This window comes from Hyperolius riggenbachi, chromosome 4 (assembly GCF_040937935.1).
Source record: "Hyperolius riggenbachi isolate aHypRig1 chromosome 4, aHypRig1.pri, whole genome shotgun sequence".
Taxonomy (NCBI): Eukaryota; Metazoa; Chordata; class Amphibia; order Anura; family Hyperoliidae; genus Hyperolius; species Hyperolius riggenbachi.
In genome coordinates this window covers 182,666,415-182,692,042 of record NC_090649.1, presented here as the reverse complement: position 1 = coordinate 182,692,042, position 25,628 = coordinate 182,666,415, and the positions used below count along the sequence as shown (strand labels likewise).

Genomic DNA, 25,628 nt, shown 5'->3' with positions numbered 1-25,628 from the left:
TCTACCTCCTCAATCTTCACCTTGTGTGACGTGTCCCCCTTGAAAGGGAGACAAATACGGTCTACCCAACTTTGGTTTCACACAGGTCTTAATGTGCAAGTAATAGGGACTGAAGGCTGTAAGACAATGTCACTACCAGTTCCCACTAAGCAATGGTTCAGGCAACAAGTGTAGTCAAACAGTTTTGAGCCGTACACAAATATCAGATGACAGTCAATAACAATTCTAGGCATTCTCAAAATCAGCAAACCAGGGATCATACACATATATTAGACAGAGCAGGAGTAGAAAAGAGAGTGGTCAGGCAGGCGAGGGTTGATCCAGGCAGCAGGCAATAGAATAGTCGAGGTATAGGTAAATATTCAGACAAGTAACAGGTAAATAATAGGAGGCAATAGCAAGGAAAACTCAGCAGATAGCTCTAGCGACTTAATGCTATCACAGGCCCTGAACTACTGCAGCATCCAACCTTAAATACTCCAGGCCTTCAATTAGGAAGCCTCAATATAGTAGCCAGCCAATAGACTCTAGACCCACCTACAGTGACTAACTTAGGATAGCCAGTCACTTCCTGGTTCATGGATGGTGCTGGGGAGTGTATGCCGATCATCCTTGTTGCCTGGCAACCACAATGGAGATCCATCCACGTGAACCCATAGGAGAGACACCACTCACCCGCCATGAGCCGCTTGTCCTTCTGCGCTGGCTCCTGGAAGCAGCCTGACCCACTGCTGGAACCATGATGAGATCATAACACAGTGTCTGTCTGAGGTGTAATGATGGTGAGAAATGATGGTAGTGGTTCTATGAATAGTCCCAGGGCTCAAGCATTCACCGGTGCTGCTCACACAAAGCAAGGGATGTGTTTGTAAAAGCTGAAAGACAAAAGAAAGAGGAGCCCTCCTTTGGTATATTACCCTTTTTTATATTTATGTGCATGTAAGAAATGTATGTACAAGATTTAAAACTGTAAAAGATCATCTTATCAATTGAAGGAAGCCTTCCCAACTCAAAAATCATTCATGGTAATGCAAATGAGGAACCACACGGTAACACCACCCCATTGGTCACAAATGATTTCAGAGTTGGGAGAACTTCCCTCAATTGATCAGATAAGCTTTTACAGTTTTAAATCTTGTACATATAATTCTTACACGCACATGCAGTAGATCTACATTACAAAAGGGTGATACACCAAAGGGGTGCTCCCCTTTCATTTGTCTTTCAGTTTCATCTGCCATAACTTTCATACACGTAGTACAATACAACACGGATAAAGCATTATGTATGTGACACTTTACAGTGCTCTGGCTAAAGTTTAAACATAAGACTCCAGTGCTGCAATGCGAGAGACTAAACTGTCATCCAGGCAAAGAGAGACCTTCTGAAGGTGGCCACTAGTTGCCACTAACGCTACAATTTGCAAAATGATCATTTGGGACCACTAATGGACAACTAATCTGATCAGATTATTGAAAGGAGATTTTTAGTCCATTAGTGGTCCCAATTGATAATTTTCAATTGTTCAGACGAAGAATCATTCGTAAATGATTGTTCGGCAAATAGTATCATTAGTGACGACCTTTAGAAAATGCTGGTTTATAGAGAAGACACTGCATTATAAGACTCAACATGTAGGTAAGTCTTTGTAGATGAATAACTTCTTTCTCACTGTGGTACAGATGGGAGGAATGGGAGGGGAGTGAGATTATAATAATAGCTAAGTAGGTTTACTACATTTTCTTTACTTTAGAAATGCCTGGAATATTGCTTTGCATTTTACAATTGTTTGTAGTTTTATGATACAACTGACTGCACTACAAATAATATTATACATACTATGACCCCAGAGGGGGTATGGGGTACTTCTATGATTAAATGTCAAAGCTGTAGCTCTACAACTGTCTGTAGGCATACTTCCATGATTAAACTTGGAAGATTTCGCTGGACAACAATTTATCATTGTGCTTCAGATCACGATCAAAGATGACCAATGTTTCTGTGCTGTGTGACCTTTTATCATATGATGCATTTACCACTGTACACAAACTATAGGTGTTAAATTGAAATATCTACACAATATAGATCCACTTATTAACCACTACTATCTCAAAGGTCATAACAGGCGGAGAATATAATTCTACACTTAATTTAACCTAAAGGAAAAAAAAAACAAAATACTATGTGTGGCTATCTTTTATCTGGAGCTGAAGTAACACTAAACAGTGGCCCGGGTTAATCCAGGTTTTTCCCAGTGGCGTAGCAATAGGGGATGCAGAGGTTGCGACCGCACCGGGGGTCCTTGAGCCAGAGGGGCCCACTAGGGGCCCTGCTTCATCCATCTTATTAGCTTTTTATTAGTGCTATGCTGATTATGAACACCTCTATATGTGCATTGCATAGTGGTAATCCTTAAAAAACGGTTTCCTTTCTCTTATAAACCTCTCTGGCACAGAAACTGTCCTTGGTAGGTTTTGGTGCTCCATATCAATAGAGTGCTTGGGGCCCCATGTAAGACTCGCATCAGGGCCCCAAGCTCTTTAGTTATGCCACTGGTTTTCTGAATTGTGTCATACAGTGTTACATTACAGGAAATACATCAGGGTTTTAGAATGGGTTCAAAAAAGGCCAACTAAATTAGTAAAGAGGATGCAATGTTTTTCTTAGAAAGAAGGGTTACGCTTCTTACACAGGTATGAGGTATTCCATCAGAGAGGGATTGGGACTTGATGCCTCGGGCAACAGTGGGGAACCAAAGCTGCACAGTCACATCACTAATCTCAAAGCTAGTGATTGGTTCTGTTGCTATGTTGGGAGGAGGACTGACAGAGTAGCTTGTGAGCATTACATAGGGGCGGGGTGAGTGAGGAGAACAAGGTACTTGGCCAGCGCTCACCCAAGTCGCTTTCCCAGGCAAATCACTGGAAGAGTGTTATACAAGCACACGATTCTCGGCAGAGGTGGTGGCAATTACCCAGCTTGGTTCAAGATTTTTCTAATGTGCATACAGAGCTTTACACACACTGGTCTAGTTTAGTTTGGAAATGAGATGACTTAGAAGTTATGTAATACATTGTAGGAATACAGTACATCCAAGGGTAATATAAAAGTGTGGTAAAATATTTTTTTAGCCCTTGGTCTGGAACTAGGACTAGATGCCAATAACTGTGTATGCAAAAAGGATATTTTACCACTTGTTTAGAAAGAGCTTGTTCACAGTAAGATTAGCTGAGATGTGTAATATCTTCCCAGAGGAAGCAGTTATGCCTCATTCTAAGCCAGCATTTAAAGGATTTTTTTTGAACCTTTCCTTGCATTAAAAAGCAACAGCAGCAATAACTACTATTACTAATAGGATGGTAATACCTTGACCCAGAGAGCAGGAACATGTTGCACTTGTAGCTTTTTGGCTCTGGATTAAATTTCAAAGAGGTTGAAGATGAGGAACTTGATGGGAGATTGTCTTTTTTTAAGTCTAAACTGTACCCCTTGTGTTATTTGTACCGTATTCAGAATACCTAGTGCATGGGGAGCTCACTTGGTGCACACTGTAAACAGTTACAAGGTTAAAAACACAAGTATGCAAATGATCATCTGTAGAGTGTTACAATACGGCTGGGAAACTGTATACAAAAATATGAAGGAAGCGCTCTTTGTGTTTAAAAGTATAAAATAGATCCTTGCCTCTCTATACAGGGAACGGCTCATCTTATTAGATGGATGAAAATGGCAATATTGACAGTTCAGCATACAAGCTTGCAATTTGTGGATAAACCACTGTTGATCTGTCCTCAATTGCCCTGTCTGTGTGTAAGCACTATCCAGGGATCCAATATGTAACCTGTTGAAACTCTCCAGATGAGTCCTCGGCCGGTCAGGATAGTAGTAAATCACAGCTTATTTGTGCCAATAGGTAAGTAACAAACATTTTTTGGACAGAAAAATATGAATAAAATGCATGCAGTGGCCTGTATGCTGAACTGTCAATACTGGCATTTTCATCTCTGCATAGAGATTCGAGGATCTATTTTTAAACACAAAGAGGGCTTTCTTCTTATCTTTTTTACATATTCAGAATAGGCACTAGCCAGACTGTTCTTTTAGGTAAGAAAAGACAAAAACAACGCACAAAAAACATAAACACAAAAAAACCCCAAAATAAACAGCAAATGGCAACTCTTCTTACACCAGTAAATACTCTAATATCAGCTTCCCTTATTGGAAAAAACAGCGATTCCTGATCTAAAGTTAATAATGGTTTAATATTACTCTCCATAGACAAGCTATTAAAAAAGATTTTTAGAAGTGCCTGTAGGCAGTGCGAAATCTTTGCCTATGATCTATGAACACATCAGGTAGTAGTTTCAGCTTTTAGCACTTTTTTTTGTTTCGTCCATTCAATTTTCACCAGCCTTTACTTATTTACGGTGGCTTTCAACATATCTGAAAAGCACAGTAAATACAGAAAGGCTTGAGGGGAATCAAGGTTTCAGCACAGAGGTCTACAGGATGATGGCTGCTGTGGTAAGCCTAATACTTCAGCACACACACAACACCTAGTGTAAATTTTCGAGGGCTTAATGTGTTTTTTTTAAATCTTTCTAGGAGAACAAACACTAAGAATAATATTAAGAATGCCCTTTTTTCAGTTCTTCCATCTGTTGTCTTCTTAAAGGATTAACAACAGGATGATATTTGGCATCAATTATCTTTGGCCGTTTGAATGCTAGAGAGAAGTCAACCATCTTGGCTGATAATGAAATGAAATAGTAGATGAGATTTAGTGTTCAGTAAACAACAGACTGCTTTCACAGATCACTGCTCCACTTGTAGTTTCTGTGGAGCTCATTGGCCTGGCAGATAAAAAAAAAAAAATATATATATATATATATATATAAAAATGCAACTTTCCACTGAGAGCTGTCAGTGCCATCAAGATTCACTGAGCACAGCTGTATGATCCTGGATCTTAACAATGCCTAGGGAAGGTACAGGGAATAAAGACAACCAGGTGCAGGATTAAAAGGCAGCAGCCACAGCTTGTTAAATGTAGTATAAGGTCAGCATACTAAAGTAGGAATTAAAGTAGAACAAACACACATCCACTGTGTAAAATGCTACAGGGGCGGAACAATACGACGTTTCTAGGGTGAACTAAAATTTGAATAATGCTTCTGACCCCTCTGAGTAGGTGTATAGAGGATTCAATTTCCTCTATCCAGCAATACCACTTATAGGTTATAGACGATTTAGCTTCCTAAGTACTCGCAAGGCATTTCTCAGCCATACAGTTCCCTACAAAGTAAAGCTTAATGTTTAAAGTAAAAGAGAAATGAAAAAACAAAAACAAAAAATGCATTAAAAGGATATATATTTTTTTAACTTTAAAAAGTCAGATTATCTTTTTTTTTAATTAATCTAAAGAGTCAACTACATCCATTCTGGAGATAAAGATTCTAAATTAACTGTATATGTTATATATTTCAGAACTATTTTCAAATTAAAAAAAAAACATTAGGGGAGTGAGCCAAAATGAAACAGGAAGTCATGACTACAAATTAGATCATGCAGTATTTTTTTGTTCTGTTTAGAAAATAAAGGCATGGATGTGTAATGTGCGTGATGCCATGCAATACCTCATCTGCAGTAATCTGCAGAACAGCTTTCAATCTTGAATGTCTTTGGTGAGTACTCTCCATGGTGCTGAAATGTGTACTTAGGAAATGAATTACCTTACGGAATTAGCTCAACAGCTAGCAACCTGAACAAATGAAGCCTAGAATCCACAATTATTACAAAGTAATAATGTCTGCACATATTTCATTTACAAATAAATGACTTTTTATTCTCAGTGCTGATGTTATTTTTACAGATTTTCAGCCCTCTGCAAACTAATGGTGTAGAATGATATAACATGATCTTGTTTGCATCTAAAATGTAATACCCACAACTGTGAAACAACAAATAATGACTTACTAAGAAGATAGAATTAACTAAGAACATACACAAGAATTGTATGTGCCTATACTTAAAATATGTGCATTATGATGTATATGGCCTTGGGTCATGTGAAACCCAATTTCACACTAAACTTTTATTTTCATTTCAGATAGAGTCTACTTTGCTATGCTGATTTCCTCAGTTGGTTGAACTCTTCCACATATCCTGTCCAAATGACATTCTTCACTTGTGACACCATGGTCTAAAATTAAGGTCTTAGGCTCAACACACACCATACAATCTTGGTTGTTCAATCTTACCACTTTCATGTAGTAGAAGAGCTTATCCAATCAATCATTCAAGGTATTTTCAATCTGTTGGCCCTTTTACTACATAGATTTGGTAAATCTGTACAACCAAGATTGTATGGTGTGTGTTGAGCTTTAGTGTCACTGCAACACGAAGGGTGAGACAACAGAGTCATATATAGCAGCAACAACCCAGTAAAGGAGGTTATTCCTAATCCATCCAAATGTAAAAAAAAATGGTTAGACTTGGGCTTTTATAACAACACACAAGAAGAGTGTAGATTTAAGCTCTTCTAAAGTTGTGTAGTACAAATTGAATCAGATGTTAGCAAAACAGTGCATAGATATAAAATGCTTGTAAACTGAAGGGGTGTAAGTAATTTTATAAAAAAAGTACTCTCTTACACATAATTTTTTTTATCAGTGTATTATAATAGTATGTAAATGCTTTCTCAAAATTCCTGTACGCTTTTAGTTAAGTACACAAGTATAGCTGGGCTTGATTATATGCAATTAATTATTTGTTTGTATCGGATTTGATTGTGCTATTCAAGTTGCTATGAAATTGTCATATTTCTTCAGTGCTCTGTTATGTCAACACATGACTTGTCCTGCTTCAATGTATAAACATTCATATTGTTCCAGCTTGTTGTATTACCAAAGAGCCTTAGTAAAACAATATTCTCCAGCAAAGCTGATGCTGGGTTGTCACACAATCTGTTTAGTCCCAATGGACAACTGGATCTGTAAATATAGCAGAAAAATATGCAGCGTCAGAAACTGAAACAGACTACCAAAAGAGCACGAGGCCTGAATTCCAGTCTCCTGCTACTACACTACTACATTGTCTTCATAGCTTTTGGTCATTTATGTAGCTAGATTACCCATGCATTCACCCTTTTTCTGTAACGAGAAAATGTTGGGTTTAAGAAGGCTTTTATATAACTATAGGCATCTCTATAGAGACAAACACTTATGGATGAAACTGAAGGCTCAAGTATGAGCTGGATAATCCATTAAGCCAGACTGGGGAGTACTAATCAACGTCTAGGCCACTGAGCAGCCCACAGAATACTTAGCTGAATGAGCTCGGTGTGGGGCTCATGGAGCCAAAAGGATTAGGAAAAACAGACATGGACTTAAATGTAAGGTTTACACTAAACTTTACTCTGCTTCAACTTTCTATAAAACAAACAAACATAACACACACCAGGAAACCCAAGCAACAAAGCACACCTTAATTAAAATAAGCTTAGTAAACTGAATGCATGCAAATATATAATAAATGAGAATGTACTCTATTATTTGTTTTCCCGAGGTGCCAACTAATGATACAATCTTGATTGTACAATCTTATCACATCTATTTAGTAGAAAGTGGATATAGCACTTTAGGTAGTCCCTCATATTACATAGAAGTGGTAAGATTGTACAATCAAGATGATATCATTAGTGGTAATATATAATTTTGTTATGAATACAACGTTCATGTCTCAGATGGAAATAAGAAGTCTGTGGCTCTGGGCCTGAATTTGCCTTTTTCAGAACATATCAAAATAATTGTTGTGTCTCTTAATGTGGCCACACACAAGACAAAATTATCCAATTTTACTGCAATTCATTAAAAACTCTAAATTTATATCCAAGTCAGGGCAGGTTCTAGCTACAATGGGGCCCTGGGCAAAAATTACATGAGGCCCCCTAACCCACTCCTCCATAAGCCACATTAGGTGGTCCCTTTGTTTCTGAGCTGCCCCCATGTTCCCTCAGGACCCCATAGACTTCTAGTGGATCCCTTCAGGTCTCCCTCCAAGAAAGTTGTGGTTCCAGGGAGCCCTGCAGATTGAACAGTGGCAGAGTGAACTCACCTGTCTGGCCGGTGTGCTCGTACATCAGTCTGCGTGCTTTCATCTTTATCCTTGCCTCTTCTCAGTTTCCTGGCACATTTTATGTACTCACGGGAGATGGGAGCACACAAACTGAAGGAGGAGCATGTCGGTTGGATAAGTGAGTTTGCTCTGCAGCCAAGTACTCCTCCAGCGGACCACAATTCACTTGGAGGAGTGGGGGACCTGGGGTACTGAGAGCCAGATGGGAGGCCCTGGATAACTGCCTAGTTTTCCATTATGAAAGTACCGGCCCTGATCTAAGCCTCATATTGACTCATTAACCACCTCTTGACACGTACCGTACATCTCAAAAAATACTGCAGGGCATGAATATAGTCCTTCCTCACACAAGATGCTACTAAAATGCTTGTGCATGCCTTGGTCATATCCTAAACTGACTATTTCAACACCATCCTCTATGACTTACCTAATGACTAGCTCTTCAGCACTCCATTCTGAACTCCTCTGCTTGCCTGATTAATTTCTCTTAAAGAGGAACTGTAATCAAGGATTGAACCTCATCCCAATCAGTAGCTGATACCCCCTTTCAAACCAGAAATTGTTACCTTTTCGCGAATAGGTAATCAGTGGGGTCTGTATGGCTGATATTGTGTGAAACCCATCCCACAGTGTGATGTCAGCGCCTAGGTCCAGACAGTTTGTTGTCTGTGAACCTTATTGCATTGTGAGAAATAACAGCTATTTACAACTGTCAAGCAACCAATATTTCCCTCTGTGCATATGTATATCTATAAAAAACAAACAATCAACCTTTTTCTAGAGTTATCACCATGGTGATAAGGCATGTCGTATTCAGGAAACATTTTACCTCAGGCAAACCAAAAGTTAACTCTTCTGTCTTTAAGTTAACTCTTCAATCCTTAAAATAACTCCAGAATTAACAGATAGGCTGTTAATTAACTGCACGTGAAAATAACTACAGAGGAGGTAACTTAACTACAGAGGAGGTAACTTAAGGAATGAAGAGATAAGATAACTCTCTTGCTGTGCCGTGGCAAGTTTTCTCTTGCCTTAATATCTTCAGCATGATCTTAGCAGAGGCGGACATAGGCCCGTGCAGACCATGCAGCTGCACAGGGGCCCCATGTCCTCTAGGGCCCATGCCATTGGACCAGTTAGGGACGGATTATCCTCTAAGCTTTTCTCCATGTATTTATCTCTGAAACTTAAGAGAAACAGTGATCATAACTTGTACACCAGCATAGGCGGACTGGCCCGGGGGGACGGGTGGCATTCTCCCCCCGGGCCGCCGCCACCTCAAACAATCTGGGCCGGTGCGGTGGTGAATTACTTTAAAAATCAGCAGCTCCGCAGCCACTGGATTCAGCCCCGCCCCCAGCTGTTCTCATGTGCTCAACTCAGCTCCGTGTGTCGGGCCAGGGAGCAGGGCATTGGCTGAGAGCTCCTGCTCCTCCCGGCTTCCTCTCTGCTGCACTGTGTGTGTATGTGTGTAGGCTCCGCCCCCCTCGGCCTGTGGAGACCACGCTGGGACAGACTGCATGCCAGGCTGCTGTATGCACACATGGGGAGAAGCAGCCAAGGCTCTCAGTGCAGCCAGTTCCCCAGTGCAGAAAAGAGGATCAGGTGCCTGGCTGGGAATTCCTTCTGCTGCATGCCTGTGAGTTTACAATACAATACAATAACATTTGTAAAGCGCTTTTCTCCCATAGGACTCAAAGCGCATAGCTGTGTCTCAGATTAATACAGGGTTTCAGGCTGGGTTGTGTTACAGAGGAGATAGTCAGATGTTTATGAATGCCAGACTGAAAAGGTAGGTTTTCAGTTTAGACTTAAATGCTTCCAGGGATGGGGCTGTCCTGATTGGGTGTGGCAGGGAGTTCCAAAGTGTAGGGGCAGCATGACAAAAGGCTCTGTCTCCAAAGGTTTTGAGGTGGACTCTGGGGGTGACCAAGGTGTTACGTCCTTTTGATCTAAGATTGTGGGGGGTGTGATGTAGTTGCAACAAGTCCTTCAGGTATCCAGGGCCCAGATTGTGCAAGGATTTGAATGTCAGTAAGCCAATCTTAAACAGAATTCTCCATTTTATCGGTAGCCAGTGGAGTGAGCTCAGGGTTGTTGTTATGTGGCAATGGCGGGGTTGGCTCGTTAACAGCCTTGCGGCGGCATTCTGTACTAATTGCAGGCGGCGTAAGTCTTTCTTATGCAGGCCTGTGTAGAGGACGTTGCAGTAGTCTAACCTTGATGTGACGAAGGCATGAACTAGGGTTGGAAGACCCTCTGAAGGAATTAGGTGTTTAATCCTTGCAATATTCCTTAGATGAAAGAAGGAATGTTTCATAACAGCTGAGATTTGATTCCTGAAGCTTAATTTCCCATCAATCAGTACTCCCAGGCTGCGCACACAGTCTGAGTTGTTCAGGTCTGAGCTTCCTATCCTTAGTGGTGTTGGTTGAGACTGGAGCTGCTTTGCTGTTGAGCCCTGGCCCTCGATAACAAGAACCTCAGTTTTGTCAGCATTAAGTTTTAGCCAATTATTATTCATCCACTCCTGAAGCTCAGCTAAGCATGCGTTTATTTGTGGAGTAGGGTCTGTGACATCAGGTTTGAATGACAAATATAGCTGGGTGTCATCAGCATAGCAATGATATGTCAGGCCATGTTTTTGTATGATTTCTCCAAGTGGCAGCATGTATATGGTGAACAGTAAAGGCACCCCTCCCCAACTCCACAGCATTAGGTAACCCGTTTTGCCCTCCCTCTCTATAGAGTGAGACCCAGCAGGTCTCCTTCTCCAATAGAAGCACTATAGCTGCCAGCATGCCCTCTTCCTCTATAGTGGCACAGCTGCTCCCAGCATGTCCTTCCCCTCCATAGAGGTACCACAAGTCTAAGCATGCCCCTTTCCCTCAATAGATGCACCAAAGCTCCCAGGAAGAAAGCTGCCAGCATGCCCTTCTCCATAGAGGCACTTCTGCTCCGATCATGCCCCTCCCCCCTTCTATAGAGTCACCACAGCCCCAGCAAGTCTTCCCCCTAAGAGCCACTACTGTTCCCAGCAGGCCCTTCTTCTCCATAGAGGAATTCCTGTTCCCAGCATGCCATCCCCCTCCATAGAGACACCATAGCCCCAACAAGGTCCCGCCCTCCCCTATAGAGACACTAAAGCTACAAGCATGCCCTTCTCCACCATAGAGGCACTACTGCTCCCAGCATGCCCATCCCTCTACATAGAGGCACCACAGCCCCAGCATGCCCCTTTCCCTCAATAGAGGGACCACAGCTCCCAGCAAGCCCCTCCCTAGAAGCACCATGGCTCCCATTGTGCTCCCTTCCTTCCAAAGAGGCACCACAAGTCCCAGCATACCGCATCTCCATATATTGTTGGGTTGTCCCCAGGGGCTCACAGCTGGTTGCTTGGCCCCCTTGGTCTCCCCAAATTGAATAGTGGACCCCCGGAGCCTCTGCAGTGTATTCATAGCGGAGCGCACTCACTGGTCCAGCTGGCGCGCTCATCTGTGTGCTAACGTCTCCATCCTCACAGGCGTCTCATCTCAGTGATCCAGCGGCACATGGGTGTGTACATGTCACCAGGTCACGGAGATGAGGTGCCTATGAGGATGTAGCACACGGATAGAGGAAGGACAGGTGAGTGCGCTACACTGAAAATACAGAGGCACCAGGGGACCATTTATTCACATTGAAAAAAGCCTGGGGAGCCCTGGGGGACAATCTAATACTATATGGAGGAAGAGAAGCATACTGGAAGCTGTGGCACTGCTATGGAAGGGGAGGAGCATGATGGCAGCTGTAGTGCCTCTATGGTGTGGAAGAAGCATGCTAGGAGCTGTAGTGCCTCTAGAGAAGGGGATGGGCATGCTGGCATCTGTAGTGCCTCTATACAGAGCATGGGGGGCATGCTAGAAGCTGTTCGCAGTTTGCCCCTATGGTAACACTGGCCGTAGCTAGTCTGGTGTTGGGTCTGTCTTTGGTTGAATAGGTTCCTTCAGTATATGAGCATGATGTGGGTGAGTGTATCTGTGCATGCGCAAGTAACATCCACACAAGCCCAGTCAAATGAAGTGCTTTTGCATGAAGGAAAAGAGCCATGCACAAGTGCCTTAGTTCTACTGGGCATGTGTGGATCTCATTTGCCCATTCCCAGTATGGACATGCTTGCCCACAGTCAAGCTTGCACACTGAAGAAACCTTTTTGACCATTTTCCTGTACTATTATTGCGGTCAGATGGGGTACTGTGAAATACTGAAGGAAGGCGACAGACAGTGTGGCTGCATTAAGGCTGGTACACACAATGCTATTTCCCATCAGATCCACAGGTCGAATTAATAATTTCTGGCATGTCTGATCTGCTCCCAATCGATTTTTTTGATCGGGAAGAGATCAGACATGGCGTAAATTATCGATTTGACCCATCAATTTGACGGGTGACCACTAAAGGAGCGAAATGAGGATAGGGGACCACTAAACAACCAAATCAGGGCTTTCTGTAATTGGGAGGGGGGACCACAAGATCACTAGGGAAAGCTATATGGAGATTGAGGGACCATAAGACCACCTGGGAATACTTTAAGGAAGATTCTTTTTAGTATTTATAAAGTGTCATCATTTTTTGCAGCACCCTTCTACAGAGTACATATTCACGTCACCGACTGCCCTCAGAGGAGCTCACAATCTAATCCTACCACAGTCATACTCAAATATCCTACCATATTATATAATGCATTTATACAGCACTGACATCTTCTGCAGCACTTTATAGAGTACATAGTCATGTTCCTGACTGTCCTCAGAGGGGCTCACAGTGTAATCCCTACCATAGCCTGTCTATTGTCCTCTCGTATTATTATTATGTATTTATATAGCACTGACATCTTCTGCAGCACTTTACAGAGTACATAGTTGTATCAGTGACTCTCCTCAGAGGAGCTCACAATCTAATCCTACCATAGTCATAGTATAATGTCCTACCATATTATTATTATGTGTTTATATAGAACAGACATCTTCTGCAGCACATTATAGAGTACATAGTCATGTCACTGACTGTCCTCAGAGGAGCTCACAAGCTAATACCTACCATAGACATATGTCCATTGTAGTCTAGAGACAGTTTAGGGGTAAGCCTTTTAACTTATCTGTATTTTTTTTGTAATGTGGGAGGAAATTGAAGTGCCCAGATGAAACCAACATAGACAAAGGGAGAACATACAAACTTAATACAGATTGTACCCTCAAAGGCCCAAAGTGCAGTTGGCTGATGGTGTAATGGTTAAGGGCTCTGCCTCTGACACAGGAGACCTGGGTTCGAATCTCGGCTCTGCCTGTTCAGTAAGCCAGCACTAATTCATTAGGAGACCTTTGGCAAGTCTCCCTTACACTGCTACTGCCAATAGAGCGCGCCCTAGTGGCTGCTGCTCTGCTCTGGCGCTTTGAGTCCGCAAGGAGAAAAGCGCAATATAAATGTTATTTGTCTTGTCTTGTCAAAGTGCACCAAATAAATGTCCCCCACGCAATTACACCCCCAGCCTAAAATGCTTAACACAACTGCAAAATGTATCGTTGCTTTAAACTACCATTAAAAACATATCTTTATTGCATGCAAATGTATTTGGGCTGGGGATTCTGTGACCGGGCCTCTAGGTTGGGATTTCCCCCCAGGCCGAATCGTCCCAGTCCTCCCCTGTACACCAGTAATATACAAGTTTAAAATGTGTGCTACATTAATACAGCGCCTAGAGAATGTGACCTAGGTTCATGTACCTTTATCTTATCGGCATTGCTTGGATCCAAACATGATCTGTTATGACCACACCCACTCACACGGGGCCCAATTTATTTATTTTTGCACAGGGGCCCATTGTTGGCTTTGTCCGCCACTGGATCTTAGTGAATTGAGGCCATTGTTAGCGGGCATGGTTATGGATTATGGTAGTTCGTGCTGTCTAGTTTTTTTTATATTTGCCTGTAGTAAAGATGATGACATGCAGGCTGATTGTGGATCAAACAACATGAACAAATAACATGGTAAATATCAATAATTTCTTGATCTTTCTTATATTCTTTACACTTTGCAATGTATTGATGTATTTTTCCCCCTTTTTGCTACAGTTCATCTTTAACATTTCCTCTGATGCTGCCCCTCTCTTCCTATCCTTATTCTGGCTACCATTAACTCTTATTCTGGCTACCATTTTGCAAACTGATAACTCTCACTTTCAAAGCCACACACAGCCTGTCCCTCCATACATTCAATGGCTATTTGGCTACATATCAAAACAATCTTTCTTCCTACAGAAATGTCAGCAGAAGAAGGTTGGAGAATAAATTCTATAGCAAATCACAGTTAATCTATGACAAGTAAGTAAGCAGTAAGGAAAGGAAACAATTATCTCTCTGATAAAATAAAACAAAGCAGGATTCTCTGGTAGCGAGGCACATCTCATTCATGAGATTAACACCAGGTACTCTGCTCCTATCCATGGGACATAATGCCCTTCACTGGTGCCCAGAGGCAAAATAAATGATTACTGTAATCAAATGCTTACAGTGAGAATTTATTCAGATGCTTATTCTTTCCCTCACACTGAGGAATCATTAACATCACTGGATAATCTCCAATATATTCTTCTACTTGTATGTGGCCAGAAGCTACTGTCACCATGACATTAAAGTGGAACTGAGATCAAAGCCATTTCAGGTAACATACTTACCTGGGGCATCCGTAAGCCTCCTTGATGCCACTCAGTTCTCGCTGTCTCCCCGAGTGGCTCCTTTTACCCGCAATACTGCCTGAAAGCGCTTCATCACACATGCGCGGCCCGGCCAGGAACAGAACGCTCCCAGGGATGGGAGCATGACGGGGGAGCGTTCCTGGCTGGGCTGCACATGAAGCGCGATTCGGCCAGGCTTTCAGGCAGTATTGCACTCAGCCCCGGTAATTTGCTCAGTCGCGTCACTCCGGATCTACTGTGTAGGTAAGTATAGAACCTGAGATGGCTTTCATCTCAGGTTCACTTTAAGAAGAGACTTGTTTGTTACATCCTTGGGACTGTACAAAATGAAATGAATACCTTTTGGCTTTGCTTTAGTGACTTTTCTGAGAGGTATGGATTATTGCCTCTGAGACTACAACTTTCAGCATCTTATTAACTTAGTGACATTACTATGTATTCCCTTACTTTTGAAGGTCATTTGAGTCATCTGCAGTTCTCATTTTTCACGAGATTATTCAACATGGTCTTTAGTCTGAAAAATACCACCTGTTCAAACCATCTGTTGCATTTTTGGAATACTTCATTTTCAAAAAAGGATTAATCCGTATCCTGAAAAAATTCAGCTATATAGAAATGGAATGTACTTCCATGGACCATTACTAATGTAATTTTTTTTGGTTTTTTTTATGCGTGGCCATTTTCCATTTAAGATTTATTCCACTTTTTGCACAGCATGTTGACCATTGAATATGATTCTTAAAGAAAACCTGAACTGAAAATTAAAAGTCAAAATAAACATACTCAAGTCATACTTACCTTCCGTGTAGTCTGCTCATCAATCTCTTTCTCCTCTCCTATTTCCTGTTTGTCCTCTGTGATCAAAGGAATTTTCCATCCGCCATTTTGAAAATGGCCATTACCCCATAACAGCTTCCTGGTCAGCACACTGTTAAACTGTAACAACGCCCACTTGAGCCATAGGGAAACATGGACATTAACTGGCACATCAGTTGTCCTCTCAGCTATAAGTGACAGCAACTGATATATTTCAGTTCTGACAAAATGTTGTCAGAACTGGAAGGGATTATTGTCAGAAGAAAATGGTGAGCTTCTGAGAGGAACTTGTGTCAAGGTAACTATGTAATGTTCATTTGAAGTTACCTCATGTGTTTATTTTAAATAATTGTACTCAGTTCAGGTTCCCTTTAACCACTCCATGCCATGGGCTGATAAGCAGGACTTTTAAAAACATCCTATTTACACTTAAGGTGCATGAATAGGATGTATCTACGTTATATGTCCATTTTGCAGGAACTGGTTAAAAAAGAAAAACACAAACAGGAATGCAGACTACACCAACCAAAGTAATCTGAGTTCCTAAACCAATCTGTCTCTTCCTCACTGATTTTAAATTTCTTGAATTTTGTTGATGTCAATTTAATTTTTAAAATGTACACTTACTAACTACAATTCTTTCCATTAAAATGACTGGCAGTGGCCTGAGTAATCACAGAAAAGCTTGTGACTACCTGTGTGGAGCTTAACAGAATTCAAAGACAGCAATCCAGTGATTTACAGTTTCTTCAGAGTGTTAAACTAGGAGCCTTCTTTTCTCCATGCTCATTGTGGTAACACACACAACAACAAAAAACCAGACAACAAGAAACGAGTCAACATTTCTCCATACCAAACGGTTGCTAGTGGGAATTTCCACATTGCACCAGCACCTTTTAAAGGACACCTGAGGCGAAAATAAACTAATGAAACAAACAATTGTATCTAATCTTCCTTCTCCTAAAAATGACTTTTTGAGATATTCCACGGTTTTATTTTATGTTTTAATCTACTTTTTAAGTTTTCACTGTTTTATTGTTTTTTTCTCAATGACCCATTCATTGGAGTATGCCAGAGCTAAAATCAATTTTCTGCTAGGAACGTGATTTATAGTTGGAATTTCTTATCAGTGAGGGTCACACTGTAGTCACTTCCTGTCTGAGTCAGGACGGAGTCAGCCACTTACATACCTGATATTTAACTCTTTCAAGCAGAGAAAGAAAAAAAGGAACACGGCATACAGTGGGTTGCAAAAGTATTCGGCCCCCTTGAAGTTTTCCACATTTTGTCACATTACTGCCACAAACATGCATCAATTTTATTCGAATTCCACGTGAAAGACCAATACAAAGTGTTGTACACGTGAGAAGTGGAACAAAAATCATTCATGATTCCAAACATTTTTTACAAATAAATAACTGCAAAGTGGGGTGTGCATGATTATTCGGCCCCCTGAGTCAATACTTTGTAGAACCACCTTTTGCTGCAATTACAGCTGCCAGTCTTTTAGGGTATGTCTCTACCAGCTTTGCACATCTAGAGACTGAAATCCTTGCCCATTCTTCTTTGCAAAACAGCTCCAGCTCAGTCAGATTAGATGGACAGCGTTTGTGAACAGCAGTTTTCAGATCTTGCCACAGATTCTGGATTGGATTTAGATTTGGACTTTGGCTGGGCCATTCTAATACATGGATATGTTTTGTTTTAAACCATTCCATTGTTGCCCTGGCTTTATGTTTAGGGTTGTTGTCCTGCTGGAAGGTGAACCTCTGCCCCAGTCTCAAGTCTTTTGCAGTCTCCAAGAGGTTTTCTTCCAAGTTTGCCCTGTATTTGGCTCCATCCATCTTCCCATCAACTCTGACCAGCTTCCCTGTCCCTGCTGAAGAGATGCACCCCCCGAACAGGATGCTGCCACCACCATATTTGACAGTGGGGATGGTGTGTTCAGAGTGATGTGCAGTGTTAGTTTTCTGCCACACATAGCGTTTTGCATTTTGGCCAAAAAGTTCCATTTTGGTCTCATCTGACCAGAGCACCTTCTTCCACATGGTTGCTGTGTCCCCCACATGGCTTGTGGCAAACAACAAATGGGACTTCTTATGCTTTCTGTTAACAATGCCTTTCTTCTTGCCACTCTTCCATAAAGGCCAACTTTGTACAGTGCATGACTAATAGTTGTCCTATAGACAGAGTCTCCCACCTTAGCTGTAGATCTCTGCAGTTCGTCCAGAGTCACCATGGGCCTCTTGACTGCATTTCTGATCAGCACTCTCCTTGTTCGGCCTGTGAGTTTAGGTGGATGGCCTTGTCTTGGTAGGTTTACAGTACATACTCCTTCCATTTCTGAATGATCGCTTAAACAGTGCTCCTTGGGATGTTCAAGGCTTTGGAAATCTTTTTGTAGCCTAAGCCTGCTTTAAATTTCTCAATAACTTGATACCTGACCTGTCTTGGACCTGTCTTGTGTGTTCTTTGGACTTCACGGTGTTGTTGCTCCCAATATTCTCTTAGACAACCTCTGAGGCCCTCACAGAGCAGCTGTATTTGTACTGAGATTAGATTACACACAGGTGCACTCTATTTAGTCATTAGCACTCATCAGACAATATCTATAGGCAACTGACTGCACTCAGATCAAAGGGGGCCGAATAATTATGCACACACCACTTTGCAGTTATTTATTTGTAAAAAAAAATGTTTTGAATCATGTATGATTTTCGTTCCACTTCTCATGTGTACACCACTTTGTGTTGGTCTTTCATTTGGAATTCCAATAAAATTGATTCATGTTTGTGGCAGTAATATGACAAAATGTGCAACACTTCAAGGGGGCTGAATACTTTTGCAACCCACTGTAGTTGTTTGTGTGCTAGGCACTGTACATACCTATCTCTATCTCATCATGTCACATGTCACCTCAGGTATCCTTTAATTGCTACAGGTGAATTAAACAATAAAGGAGCATCCCATGCATGAAACACAATTATTTTGTACAATTCTCGGCTTCTGTGTGTTCTTCCATCACAATACCAAAGCTTTTGTAACTTCAACAATTCTCAGAGAGATTTGGTGTGTTTTTTGACACAAATGAAAGGGTGCCAATATTTTTTTGGGGTTGCAAAGTAGCCGAATTCTTGTATCTAGAGGCATACATTCTACTTCGTTCTGATATCTTTGTGCACACAGCTGCTTAAAGTGAACCTCCGGACTAAAAATCTAATCAGCAGAACGGAAAAGGCTTGGGGCTTGATTCACAAAGCGGTGCTAACCTACTTAGCACGTCTAAAGTCTTTAGACGCGCTAACCAGGGTGCTAAGTAGGTTAGCACCGGATCTCTCAATCAGATCACGCGCTAACTTTGCGCGCGTAAAGTTTTACGCGCGCAAAGTTTTACGCGCGCTAAGTCCCATAGGCTTTAATGGGCACTTCACGCGGTGCGCCCTGCGCTCTGTGCAGTACGCGCGTAAAGTTTTACGCGCATAAAGTTTTGCGCGCGTAAAGTTTTATGCGCGAAAAGCTTGTTTAGACGTGCTAAGGGGGTTTTCACAGGCATGCTAACAGTTAGCACCGCTTTGTGAATCAAGCCCTTGGTGTTTCTTTAACAGTTTCACAGCATCTGAACTTTGTTTTTCTTACCAAAGCATCATTTTAAGCTGCATTTTTATCTAAGCTCCACCCATCAAAGAAAAAAAGCCCGGGCTTTTATTCCCTGATGCTGTGCAGAGCATGATAGGATTTCCTATGTTGTTATTCACATTGCCTAGCAACTGGGAGAGGTGCTCAGGACACAGGACAGTTGGAACTGTGTCTCATGCTCCCTGTCACCTCCTTTCAACCAAAAAGATGGCTGCCATCATGAAATCAAACATTTGCCTGTTCTTTTAAAACAGGGTGAGTAAGAGATTATATTACCTATATATTTTAATTAACATAACTAATGTAACTTAATGACAGTATGTTTGTTTAGGCTGGAGCTCCTCTTTAAGTATGATATTTACAGGCACATGGCTGTCAATTCTGATGTCTGGGGGTCACATGACTAATCCTGATATTGAGGGCACATTGACACTTATTTCTGATATCTGAGGGTACACATCTATCTAATTGTGAATGTAGTTGTAAATAAAAGCCAGTCCATCTCTGTCAGTGGTGTCAAAGCCATTACTTTGCCTAGGGCCCTGCCTGGTCTTAATCTGTCTGTGGTAGAGAAGCTAATAGAGGGTAAGCAAGTGGAAGAGTGAAGGAAAAAAGACAGTTCGGTTTCTAGTCAGTCATGTAATGTGGAGGGGCAACAGACATGACTTGTACAGAACATAAACTTTTCAGATCTCTAAAAAAGACCTTCTCAGTAACTGCAATAAGCAAGTGCATACCCGAAGTATTAGCTCTTTCTTCTGTTCCTGGGAGCAAAACTAGTGTTTCTTAATTTCAACAACTTTAAATGCTGTTTGCATTGGCTACTGTTGCTCATCTCATCCAGCAATAGCACTTCCCAATAATAGATATTGGATGAAACTGAGAGGACTGTTGTCTTCAGAAACTGCTAATGGATCTGACGTGAACATAATTATCTCTGCACACTTTATAGCAATGCTACTTTGCAGCATAACAGTTATTGGATGCTGCTGAGAGAACTGTTTTCTTTAGAAACTGTTAATGGATCTCCCAGCTCTGTGTGAAAAACCTCATCTTCCAATGTTTAATTAATTGTTAGCAAAAAATACGTAGCACTGGTTTGTGCCATTTTCATTATTCTAGACAAAGTGATTAGCGTTGAGTGGTGGTGTCCAATATTTATATTATTCTACAACTGGATGATACTTGGGGGAAATATCCCCAAATGAAAACTGGGGGAAAAAATCATACAGAATGCAACCCCAAATTGTATGAATCACAACAACAATGCAACAGGGCAACACTTCAGATTCTTACACACTTGAGACTTTTGTCGTTCAAATCTATATTTGAAGATTTTTGGGGGCAGCAGTTGTGAAATGATTGCTGCACAGACATGCAGCTCAGATTCCAGCTGAGCAGTATAAACTGCTCTATGGAGAGGATGGTGGGATAGGATTCACAAAAGGCACTATGCTAGCATTGCTTTGAGGTTCCTGGAACAACAATAGGTGTAGGGTGAAAGTGATCTACCCATTGGATTGCTGGAGGAGAGCCCAAGGATGCCAAACTAGGACTAAGCAGGTCATTTGGGCCCATGGCTCGGCAGGCATCTAATTGACACCAATGCCGAGTATCGCCCTGGCGGTAAGTTGGGCGCCTGATGCAAGAGTAGTAACCAATTGGCTACATGAGTGGCCAATCTTATACAATATAGGCTTGCAGTAGCCGATTGGCTATAAATAGCGGGTGCCGGAGGGGGAGGAAGGTTTAAGCATTAAAAGGGGGTATTCGTTTTAAGCATTAGACAGAGATTTAGTTTTAAGCATTAGGCAGAGATTTAGTTTTAGGTATTAGGTGGGGGTTTAGTTTTAGGCATTAGGTGGGGGTTTAGTTTTAGGCATTAGGCAGGGGTTTAGTTTAAGGCATTAGGCGGGGGTTTAGTTTTAGGCATTAGGCGTGGGTTTCGTTTTAGGCATTCGGCAGGGGTTTAGTTTTAGGCATTAGGTGGGGGTTTAGTTTTAGGCATTAGGCAGGGGTTTAGTTTAAGGCATTAGGCGGGGGTTTAGTTTTAGGCATTAGGCGGGGTTTAGTTTTAGGCATTATGTGGGGGTTTAGTTTTAGGCATTATGTGGGGGCTTAGTTTTAGGCATTAGGCGGGGGTTTCGTTTTAGGCATTAGGTTGGGGTTTAGTTTTAGGCATTAGGCAGGGGTTTAGTTTTAGGCATTATGTGGGGGTTTAGTTTTAGGCATTATGTGGGGGTTTAGTTTTAGGCATTAGGCGGGGGTTTAGTTTTAGGCATTAGGTGGGGGTTTAGTTTTAGGCATTAGGTGGGGGTTTAGTTTTAGGCATTAGGTTGGGGTTTAGTTTTAGGCATTAGGCAGGGGTTTCGTTTTAGGCTTTATGTGGGGGTTTAGTTTTAGGAATTAGGCGGGGGTTTAGTTTTAGGCATTAGGTGGGGGTTTAGTTTTAGGCATTAGGTGGGGGTTTAGTTTTAGGCATTAGGCGTGGGTTTCGTTTTAGGCATTAGGTGGGGGTTTAGTTTTAGGCATTAGGTGGGGGTTTAGTTTTAGGCATTAGGTGGGGGTTGAGTTTTAGGCATTAGGCAGGGGTCTAATTTTAGGCATAAGGCGGGGGTTTCGTTTTAGGCATTAGATGGGGGTTTAGATTTAGGCATTAGGCAGGGGTTTCGTTTTAGGCATTAGGCAGGGGTTTCGTTTTAGGCACTGGGAGAAGGAATAAGCTTTAGACATAAGGTAGGAGGGTTTATTTTAGTTACTAGGGAGAGAAATGAGCACTGGGTTTGTCTATAGTAAAATATTTCTAATTTAAATGACTGATATTTTTACTATAGGAAACTCCTGTGTGCCCAGCTCATGCAGCAGTGGGGCTATACGTACAGTATATGATCATGATCAGTTGTATTACTGAGAAAGGTCTAAAGTGCGTAATTAGCTTAATGCAGGGAAATAATGATATAAAAGTAATGGATAAGCAAACAATCCTACAAAGCTGCAATCAGTGAATTGCATTCTGTACCCCAACAGGAAACCAATGATCTAATGTGACTTGCAGCATGGAATGAGAATGTGATGTTGTGTGTAGGGTCAGCAAAAACTCCTGGGAAGGTTCTTACTCTCTGATCAGGGATCACCTTCATAGGCCAATGAATTAATGTGGGTGATAACATGTTAGTGCACCAATCCAGCAACTCTAAAGGTGGCCATTAACAATTCAGCCAAATGTTTGATTTTTCTATTTTTTCCATAAAAATAATCGATCGCATAGAAAAATATTTTTTTCTGATGACAAAAGTTGATCAGACTTCCTGCATTTTGAATATTTTTATCAGTTGACCTTGGAGGAAAACTCTGGTCAACTTTATGATATAATTGTGAATAGTGGGTAGTGGATTGTTTTGATTTTTAAGAAATACAATCTATAGATCAATCAAAATAATTCATTGAATTGATTTAAAGAAAAAAAAAATTGCAGTGTCTGGCCACCTTAGAAGAGAGCGAGATGATCAGTTCCTGTATTTGAAATAATGAACCCTGCAGTTAGTGTGAAAGTGAGATAGCAGACATGCTAGAAGTCTTTTGAGCGCATTACTGTATTACAAATTCCAGTTTTTCTTTGAAAATGCAGCGTACAGCTACCATTCAGAATACTAACTATAGGGAGAAAAAACATACCCACTACCTTAATAAAGTCCCTGCTTGTCCCTGTCCCTTTGTTCTTTATTGTCTTTCCTGGTACAGCTATGAAGCAAGTGTCCCTTTCCCACATAATCTATCCTCCTTGTTATTTCCAAGTATGCAAATGCTAAGTGGCTTGTGATTCTCACAGTCAATGCCGCTTCCCTTACCTGCCCACAGCACTTGTTACCTTCAGGGGCGGGACATGGTGCCCATCTTATGAGCTGCAGCTGGAATATTTTACCACTGTCCTTGCACTGCTAGCTTAGAAGTCACCAGGAAAGTAACGATGGGCATGGGACCTGCAGGAGTCTTTCAGGAGAGCTAACTATGTGCTTTTCTCCCTGCAGGGTCTATTCACTAAATAAGTATTAAAATTTACAAACACAGACAGCACACATACATTTTGACAGGCTTTACCTGAACTATGTAATACAAGTTACGTAGTTTGCATAACTCCCTTCTAACACACAACACGTACTTTGCTAGTATAATGCATGTTATGCTATTTGCAACACAGTACATGGGGGGGGGGGGGGGGCAATAATCCCTGCAATCTCCAGCCTTGTGGTGGGCCTGGGGACCAGGGCTGCCCTCTTTTGTCTGTAATGGAGAGCAGCAGCGGAGCATTATACATTACCTCCTTCCAGGGCAGGACAGGTCCTCTTCACTCCTTTTCAGCGTATGACGCTTGTACACTGAAGAGAAGTGAAGAAAACATGTCCAGCCTCTGGAATTTTACTGCAGATGGAGTTCTGTCTTAAATACACATATCTCTGTGTCAGGAATTATCTATGTAACTATCCAAATCCTTTCTTGTGTCATTAGGGAGCGTTTATCAAGCTTGGAACCCCATTAGAAGGAGGCTTTAGTTTCTTAAGTGGTGCTTTTTCCCTCCACTTGTGCTACTCACAAACCAGAATCAGGACTTCAGCAGTGATCTCATCTGATTGTGAAGGGTTGGGACACGCCCCCAAAGTCACAAATGATAGCTTCCATGCAGTGTGACATTGACATTTACAAAGGTTCCAGCCTGAGCACAAACAACAGGATGTGATACATAAATATTGTCCCGTACCTGCAGTCAAGAATCAAATTCAGTTTGTAAATTCTGAGAACCCCCGAGAGGTTCACTTTAGGCAGGCAAGCTTCTTATGTACATTACTTCCTTACATTAACATTCAGTGAAAGATTTCTGTTCCTAAGCAATACAGAGTCATCCCCTCCCCATGTTGTTTTAATTACCTCAGAATTTACTTTCATTGTTTCCTCATTGTGGTATAGAAGAACCTTCTGTCCTGATAAGGTCAGGTTTACATGGACCTGAAGACAGGGGTACTGGGAGATTTTCCAACAGTCTGGACCACAGCTGAACGAGCAGTTGAAGGTTTCTGTTATAGAAGCATTCAGCAGTGTGCATTGGGTCTCTTCTGTCCATACACTGAGAGAGACAAAAGAAAGGGTCATTAATACTTTATGGAGTCTTGGAAGTGTGAATATTCGGCAGTATAGAAATGGAGTCGTAATTGAACCAAGTAAACGTAAACATAGATAAACATTCAGTTACTTTATAACTATTAATTTGTTGGATTTCATATTTATGGTCACTCGTTTTGTTTTGTTACTTTTCACCTTTAGTGCAAAGGTATATCAAAATGTAATGGAACTAATACAGTAGGTCACTGCAGCATTAGCAAGTGTCCTGTTACCTCCAGTCTCTCTCCCTTACAGCCTAAACTCTCTTCCTTCAAATTGAAAGCGTTCCTTTAACCTTCTCCTATATTGAATGCTTTCTTACTTCTCTCTGTCCCCACTAGTGTCCTTTTTAACTCTGTATTGTAAGTTCTATTTCCATTTGGGTGCCACGTCCGTTACTGAATCGGATGCGCCACACCTGCTTAAGGCACGATTTATACTTTTTCTGCCCCTAGGCCAAGTATGTTGGGGTTCCCCTTCTATAGACTCATTCCACTTGTAGCCCCCTTTCCATGCGTAACATCCTTGTACTGCAGCCCCTTTCTGTCATGTATAGCTCCCTTGGGCATCAGCTTCCCTTTTTCACGAGTCACTCCCCATTTGCAGCCTCCTCTTTCATATATAGCACCCCCTATTTCACGTCCAGTTCCCCCCTTGGGTTGCGGCTGCTCAAGGCCAGGGCCTTTGTGGCCTTTCCAGAAATACGGTCCTAAACCTGCTGCTACAAAGCCGCAGCCAAATCGCTCTAACTATGCCATGCATGGCTTTAGGGATTCAGATGCATGCTGTGGTAAACTGTAGCATGCCATTCAAATCACACCGGAATGTGATTTGGATGGAAAACCTACTGAAAAAATAGATAATTTTGCACAAACTCAACCACGTGTATTGCACCTACTAACTGCACAAGGCCGGAGTGATGTCAACATGCAGAAAGTACTCAATGGGCAAAAAAAGTGCCATCACTCAAAGGTATGCAAAAAATTGTAGGCAATCTTAATTGGGAAATTTGTAGAAAAGTACTTCCAAAAAACATATAAAACCATTTAAAAGATACAGTGGAGCGCTCCATTCCAAGAAACACACAGCTGACGCTCACACAATCACCCTCACGCTGGTACCGGCAAACACACAAACTCCGGTTTCTTCATGGC

The 25,628-nt window shown here is 41.7% G+C and overlaps 1 protein-coding gene across 3 annotated transcripts in view; it reads right to left on the bottom strand.

The window, feature by feature from the left end:
• The window catches only part of KCNMB2 (potassium calcium-activated channel subfamily M regulatory beta subunit 2), a 632,563-nt gene that overhangs the window by 18,247 nt on the left and 588,688 nt on the right, over positions 1–25,628 (bottom strand). For all 3 annotated transcript variants that reach the window (XM_068281052.1, XM_068281053.1, XM_068281054.1), the window contains one exon: positions 24,244–24,439. In XM_068281052.1, the coding sequence (XP_068137153.1) occupies positions 24,244–24,439 (196 nt within the window). The remainder of the gene's footprint in view (positions 1–24,243; positions 24,440–25,628) is intronic.